The following is a 7,528-nucleotide window of genomic DNA, read 5'->3' as shown; positions in this document are numbered from 1 at the left end:
AGGTGAGAGGGATGGGAGGGTCCTGTTTGGGGGGGGTAAGGAAACACGGGAGTAGGCGGAAATTGGCTGACTGGGGAGAGAACAAATATGCAAAAGGCAGCAGCTCCAATGGAGCAGCGAGAAAGGTAGACACGAAGGAACAAATATCAATCTTTTACGGTATATGCGAGTCTCCTAGCAAACAGCAGGGAGAGGGTAGGGGCCGAAAGGTAGGGAGAAAGGGAAAAGGGGGCAAGGAAAAAAGATATGTAAGAGACAGAATTAAACCGAGAAATCGAGGGACGAGAGAAGAATGATAATAAAAAAGAAACGACCGGGAGACACGCACCCATGACTTGGAGGTTGCAGAACGGGATATATTATAATATGGATCAGCGATGAAACAAGACAGCCAACAGGCAGGCACTGGACTCTCAGAGAATTCCAGCACACGTTCAGAGTCACTCGAGTGAAGGGCTTATTATCCGCTTCTTCCTGGGTTCGCTTCTCGCTGTCTCTTTCCCGCTTTTGGCACTGTATTCTTAGTTTATTTTAAATTTTTTTCTCAGTTATCTTTCTGCCCTCTCTCGTCTTTTTCTTTTTCCGTCTTGGGGCTCTGCGGGTTTGGACTTGGGCGTTGGTGTCGAGCCGTGGGGATAAGTGTGATGGGGGATGGATGGCGCGACCTCAAATGGGCTGCACGACGACGAACAAGCTTCCGGCGTATGTAATTGGAGGAGCTAGAGAAATCACGGAGCAGGGATAAGTCGCCAGTTCGGATCTATGTCCCAGAGAGTTACTGCTCCTTGGGTCTGTCCGTCGGTCTCTTGAGCGTATGTGTGAGGCCCTGCGCGGCGAGGGGAGAAACGGTGAGTTCGCTGTGTCGTGCTGTGCTGCGTCGGCTGCAGCAAGCTCTGGCTGGGTCTGGGGAAGGGGGCGAGCAGCTGCCTCGCGAGCTGGGTTCTTCGGCGTCCAAGGAGAAAGCTGGAGTGCGCGCGCCGCGATAGCCTATGGAGCTGTGTATTCGGCTGCTTTCTTCTTATTCCGCGTCTGCTTCTTCGCCGTCGTTCGTCTTCCTGCGCGTCGTCGTCGTTGAGGAGAGGAAGTGAGGAAAAGGAAGAAGTCGAAAGCTCGTCGTCCAAAGTTGCTTTTTTTTTGGCTTTTCTCTTACCCTTTTGGGATGGGGGCGTGACTCGGGCGGGCGACAAGCGCCAAAAGCGCGTTTTACTTTTTTCTTTATTTTTTATTTTTTTTATTTTATTTTTCTTTCTTTTCTACGGAACAACGAGAAGCAAGAACTATTGATACAGCAGGAAAAAGCACGACCAGGACAGCGATATGACTGCTCGAAAGGCGGCCGGACGGGACGAGACGACGACGCCCGAGGGATGGTGTGGTGATTGGCTGGACCCTGACAGACCAAGCCCACAGTCAATGGTGTGCTGCATGCAGAGCTGCGTTCAGGATAGCATGCTGTTGCGCAGGTTCAACCCGCTTCCAATCACAGCGCTAGAGCCGGTGTTGAGGACCGAGGTGACTAGCTGCTGCTGACGGCCGTCAGAGACCCCCACAGCCCGGCCATGACATGTGCTACCCTGTCTGCGGCAGCGTGTTCCCAGAGCTATATATATATACTCATTCACATCACGGAAGCAGCATGACGCGGGAGAAGGAGGACCAGGCCATGGGAGAAGAGGGAGGAAGAAGAAGGCAGCGGGCTTAAGTACTCCGTACTTGATACGGCGTACAAGAGGAATGGTAGGTGTGCGCAACGCTATCCGCGGCGGCTTAAGGTACATCCTTGCCGGCCTTTAGTTTGATGCATGGCCAGGGGTATTCCTGATCGCCCGTCAGCAGCCACCAACGAGCAATCGACAGGACCGCGGAACCACGGAGTTATTGTAGGGCGTCCATATCGGATGGGGTTGCTCGTAACTTGGCCTCTATCCTGGCCTCTTCCTCCGGATTCACTATCTCTTTCCAGATGTTTCCCCTTGGCTCCCTCGCCGAACCCGTCGCACATGATGGCCAATCTTGCATATCTTTAGTGAAACTGGGAGCTCCGTTACGCTGCAATGTGTTTCCCCCTTTTCCTTTACTTATAATGAGTACGCACTCGTGCGGAGTAGGGCTTACCGTCGGGTGCCAGTCAATTGCAAAAAAAGGAAACCAAAAACAGAAAAAGAATGGAGAAAAGAAGGGGAAGAAATGAATGGGACAGTAAGTGACATGGGGATGACGAACCCGTTACGCCGGGCTGCACGGCTCAAATGGCACGCTTCTTCATCCGCCAATCTTCACACTCTCGTTCCGTAAAGACGATCAATCAATATTATACAGATATTGCCCGAAACTAGCTCTTACTCTGCCTCTCACATGAACGACATAGCGTGTGATACCCTCCTTGCGAAATTATCAAGAAGTCGAGAGATCTTAGACCCCGATTGAGGTTACATATGATATTTTTGCATTCGTACCTGTATTTCCTCTCTTCTTTTTCCTTTTTTTCTTCTCTGCTCCCCCAGCAGGCCCCACCGCATCCTAGCAGACAGCCAGCCACACTCTGTCAAAAATACCTGCCTTATGTTATTCCAGAACGTCCTCCATACCACTAACTCAGTAACGACAGGGGGTATTCTCACGACGCTGGGCTTTATTTACCTTATACCTTCCCTCAAAAGTCCGGATTATCCTAAGTTGCCGGTCTTCTCATCTCTCCTTACCAACTACGCTATATATATTATTCAAAACCTGATCTCTCAGAGATGTCAGATGGCTGATATTATCCGCCGTTATACTAATACCTTTTTAAAACGATACCCTGTGGCCACCTGGTACAAAAACGGTTCTACTAACCCCTTTAGCTCCTCTAGCCCTGCGTCATTCTGCAATGGGAGAGAAGACCCTGTCGAGCAAGGTGTCTCAAGCTCAAATGATGCACTCTTCATAGTACTGTTCTCTTTACTTACTCTCATGGCGACGGATCAAATTAGCTATATTCTCTGCTGGATATCCGGTTATACAATTTTCCTACGGCCTGGCAGCCTCGTATTGATACGGCATTACTTATTAAACAAGTAAGCCCCAGACAAACGAAATATACACACAGTAGGTTGGTAGGTCAGCCTGGTTTGAGATGCATCTCTGCGTTTTTGTTATCCTTTCTAGGCCGGCCTGAGAGTTGTCCGTCTAGCGCTCATTTTGCCTCTGCTCGAAAGTGGATTCATACATTCAGGCTTGCAGCCAAGGTGTGAATCAAGCCAGGACTTCTGGCCCAGTTAGAAAATACAGGGGGACTACCCGGGAACATCACCACTGATCATGTTATGAAGGAGCCTCAGGGTAGGTCACCGGCGAGGCATTACTTCGTGCAGTTGTACGGTTCGCCCCCCTCTTGGTAGGAGAAAAATCGCATTATGGGTGACATACCTGCCTTGGAATGGCAGGCGGAACACGGACAGGAATCCAATTGGAAGGCTGGGCCATGATTCCTCTCACGGCCGAGGAGAACATGGTTGAACAAACACCAATCCCAGTCTGTTACAGTCCTCCATTCGCACCCTCGCTTCATATCTCGCACACATACGCCGACAAGCCCTAGCCTCTAAACATGCAGATCTCCACCCATTGACTCTTGGTTGGTGCATTGGATGCATATATATATCATACTCTCCTCTTCCGCATGCGTGAATATCGATGCTGCTCGCTGGATCTTCATTATCGATTCGCCAGCCTGCCCGATTATATATTGCTCAAAAAATAGTGTTCAACACCCACCAATGGCAAAGCTGTGTAACCCGTTGCTGGATGCCTTGTCAAGGCTCGTGATAACGGGAGCCACTCTCCTGCACATTTAAGTGTGTTTGGCCGCTATCCATGCCAGGCAGTGGATATTTGTCCCGGCCCAGGATCTGGATGCCTCTTTCTCCCTGGCTCGGGCCAAATACCAACAATCTCCGTCACCACGAAATCTAGAACTCTTTCTGCCCATCATTCTCCCGTTCTTCCACGCACCTTGGTTCCGGGAAGGTTCGTCAACCTCAACTTCCAAATTTTAAACAGCCTCAGAACCATCACATGGCTGCCGCACTCATGCTCCCGGGGTGACAGGTCGCGAGGCGAGTGACTAAGTACGGAGCTAGTATCATGTAGGAATTTGAATGCCTTGCTTGACACGGTAATTTTAATCGGAGGTGGTTTTGTGGCTCTTCACGCTGAAAGGTAACCTTGGCAGTCAAATACAACCAAGGCCCCTACTGAGCGACATGGCATATCTGTCAATCTTCTGCTCCTTTCTTATGTTTCGCATCAGCCCACCTCCTCCGGGAGCTTTTCTTTGTGGACAACTTTCCAACATATGCTTTATGATGAGGATAGTATGCATTAGATGATATTTGCGATGAAACCCTTTCTGGCAGCACTTTTCTGTCGATAAAAGCTATCTGTCCTCGCTTTTCGCCCACCATGATTCACAACGGATAATACATCAAGCATGTTCTGTATTTTGCGATTTATGCATTGCCTATAACCGTTAAATGGGAACTCCGTTATCTTTCCTTTAATGTTGGCTTGAGCTATCAACAACCTCGTTCCAATCTACTAAGAACGATATTCATAACGAAGCGATCCTCATTCAATGGTTCTAGCACCAACGAAATAAGAAACGCCACAAAAAAATCAAATAGTGATACGTTTTCTTTTAGCTCCATATTTGTTCGAGAACACAAGAGGGTTTGCGAGCTAACTGGCGTCAATTTAAATCAACGCAGCCGCTCGACTTCTAGACGAACTTAGCGCCAACTTTCGATCAGCTTCTGTCGATCCGTGGACCTCTGCGTTTTGATTCTGCAGGTAGAATCCACTGCCTTGCACTTAGAAGGCTTCAGAAACGGGATAATGGATCTAGACTCGTCGTTTACATGCAATATTATCTGCACGCCAACTTCGCAATGACTACAGAGTCGGATGTCAAGCAATACAGCTATTGTGATACCTCATTCTTCCCATTATCTGCATTTAGTTACGACCTTTAAACCACGCCCAGCTTTCCGTCAAATAACACGTTGGTATCGGCTCTACGAACTAGAACCCGAGCCTTCAACCAGCAACGCCGGCTACTTACTTTGATATGGTGGCATTGGTGTTATATGACATGCCTGAAGTCGTTCGATTAAACACTTGCGGGCTTTGAAACTTTAAAATGCTCTTGTTGACCCACACGGTTCATCCGCTGGGCAAGAGGAGCTAGTGGAATATGACCCGTGGGAGCTTCTCCGCGGAAGCCAGACCAATTCATGCAGCAGCAGACTGGTTGATTTCCAGAAAGTCTCGAGCATCGGGATAGTGCATTGGTAGCCATTACTGATATTCCTGGAGATGGGAATTACTGAATCCCGGCTGTTCCGCGGTACACTAACATGTGGAAAATATGGCGATAACATATGGGACTATGGCATGGATCTCTCCCCAATAAACGCCTCGAGAGGAATTCAGTGCCTCAAATTTACAATTGTCTTAGACACATTGAGGTTTGGGGATTAGCCAGGATATTCAATGAGATGCTATAGCCAAAAAATATCCTCTAGGGTATTCGTGATACCCATTCAGTCCATATACCCTAGTGTTTGCTTCAGGATAAGGTGCCAGTGTCTTGTTTCACACGCATTGCTCTTCATATCAAGCACGGCACAGGTCTAGGTTCAACTTTTGTCCCCTCGAATAGCGTTGCGGCTCAGCTATTTAAGGTTTCTTCCCCAGACCAATGACGTAGATTGCGTAACAACGCGGCTAAAGGTATCCCCGGACCGCGTAACTACACGCGCGTCTCGAGATGCTCCTTCCCGAAACGGTATGTTTTGAACAACTTTATGTTTACTACAGTTATGCTTCAGTGTTGAGCCCTATATCTTGACTTATCCAACTGTTACCAACTAATTACCAATTTACTCCAAGGACGCAGAAAGGATGTCTGCCTGCATATCGAAGCCGGAGAAGTAGCCATCCGCAATGAGCTAGGGTTCTGAGTTAAAAGAGAGCAAAGATCACACTTTCTCCGGTTTAGCTCAAGGGAACCTATGCCTCCCAAGACCATGTTGCTAAACATGAGAAAGGCTTTGGGGAAATACTTAGTATCTCACAATAATTACATACGCACTAAGGGTCGTGAGGACAGCTTTAACGATGAGATTAGCTGGACTTCCCAACAAGTTCAGGCTTATAATTATATCAGTATTTCACAGTATTGCAAGGCCAGCTCATAGGACCCAATGTGATTGATAATTCACTTGTTGTAGCGTCTTGCGTGGCCTTGGGTTATGTGTGAGTACGTTCGAAAATGGCATTGTTGAAAGCTTTGCATGGGGTTTTAGAAGTAATACGTACAAGAGCCATGGGAAGCCGGTGCCGACAGTATCGGCTATTGCATATAACGGTTCTATAGAGGATCCGTTCCTTGATATACTTACCACAGTAATGATACTGCGAACGCATCCGTAATATTCCGAACATATAAGTTCTTTGCCATTGTGCTAGGTAAAACGGTTAAGGAGAAGACTAGGTCAGGTAACAGCATGCGTCTGTGGCCCCAGTCCAACCCCTTAGCTATAACTTATCCGTTTTATAGGGCTAGAGTTACTGGGCAAGGGCCGTAGTTACTGTGAATGCACAAAGCTCACCTTTGGTAACTATCCTGGTTCCGGCCAAAACTTGCCCATGTTCTGCACAGGGTGATCACCAACAGAACATCACAGAGGCCATGAATATCATTGACGTAGAGAATGGCAGCCGCTTGAAATATATGCCATAGGCATCGACAATATCGAACTTGCAACGTTTTCCCGGAACTGGCTTCTTTGGAAAGCTAACTATTTATTCTTCCTGCTCTGTTCCTGTAGATATTTGAAGAATGGTATAAGAGCGGTGCTAGAGATTTTAAGGTATTCAACTCATCTGGAGCGAAAGGCAGGCAGGTGGGGAATTAATTGAAGTTGTAGGTATAAGCCGGCGATTTAATCTCACAGCGGCGGGCTAGTTTTATGTTACCGACAAAAGATACCTAGGTATCATACCGTGGAAACAACGCTTCGCGATAACGGGAGGCTCTCCGATCTAATAACTAGTTGAAATCTTATTCCTCATGCTAGCCCATGGGGTTTCCCGGGTATCAAAAGAGTGACGTCTGCATACACATGCCCGAACGTGCCAATATCTGTGCATGCATATATGTACGGCATTGCCAAAGTCTTGCCCTGGAACGGCATCCGAGTGGACGATGGATGCCGGCAGCTCGGTCCCACCCGTGATGGAACGTAGCTAAAAAAGAAAGAACGAAAGCGAACTGCTCGTAATGCGAGTCCGGCTTCGGGATGCGGAATGACGAGCTTGAACTTCAAAGCCATGGCAGGTATATATATCTTCAGCGCCCTTCCATTCCTCGGTAGCGTACCTAGGTAGTCGCACCAGAACATGGAACATGAAACAGGCGTCTCCCTTGGATATTTTAATATGGTTTTTGATCTACCGAAGCGAGAAGCTTGCCATCAAGCTCCAC

The 7,528-nt window shown here is 48.1% G+C and overlaps 3 protein-coding genes across 3 annotated transcripts; 1 reads left to right on the top strand and 2 right to left on the bottom strand.

Moving 5' to 3' along the window:
- Positions 1-1,317: 1,317 nt before the first annotated feature.
- Positions 1,318-1,702, top strand: MGYG_08895 (hypothetical protein; the record flags this gene model as incomplete). Its single annotated transcript, XM_003176340.1, has 2 exons — positions 1,318-1,512; positions 1,553-1,702. 2 exons carry the CDS (start codon positions 1,318-1,320, stop codon positions 1,700-1,702), a joined length of 345 nt encoding a protein of 114 aa, XP_003176388.1.
- A 1,307-nt stretch (positions 1,703-3,009) lies between these two features.
- On the bottom strand, positions 3,010-3,492 carry MGYG_00476 (hypothetical protein; the record flags this gene model as incomplete). The annotated part of the gene is made up of 3 exons (XM_003176339.1): positions 3,010-3,044; positions 3,087-3,123; positions 3,409-3,492. 3 exons carry the CDS (start codon positions 3,490-3,492, stop codon positions 3,010-3,012), a joined length of 156 nt encoding a protein of 51 aa, XP_003176387.1.
- A 2,429-nt stretch (positions 3,493-5,921) lies between these two features.
- MGYG_08894 (hypothetical protein) lies at positions 5,922-6,502 on the bottom strand (the record flags this gene model as incomplete). Its single annotated transcript, XM_003176338.1, is given in 3 exon segments — positions 5,922-5,990; positions 6,264-6,429; positions 6,444-6,502. The coding sequence occupies 3 exon segments, from the start codon at positions 6,500-6,502 to the stop codon at positions 5,922-5,924; spliced, it is 294 nt and encodes a 97-aa protein (XP_003176386.1).
- Between the last annotated feature and the right edge of the window lie 1,026 nt (positions 6,503-7,528).

The sequence above is a fragment of the Nannizzia gypsea genome, genomic scaffold (assembly GCF_000150975.2).
Source record: "Nannizzia gypsea CBS 118893 supercont1.1 genomic scaffold, whole genome shotgun sequence".
NCBI classification, from domain to species: Eukaryota; Fungi; Ascomycota; class Eurotiomycetes; order Onygenales; family Arthrodermataceae; genus Nannizzia; species Nannizzia gypsea.
This window is presented reverse-complemented; position numbering and strand designations above follow the sequence as displayed.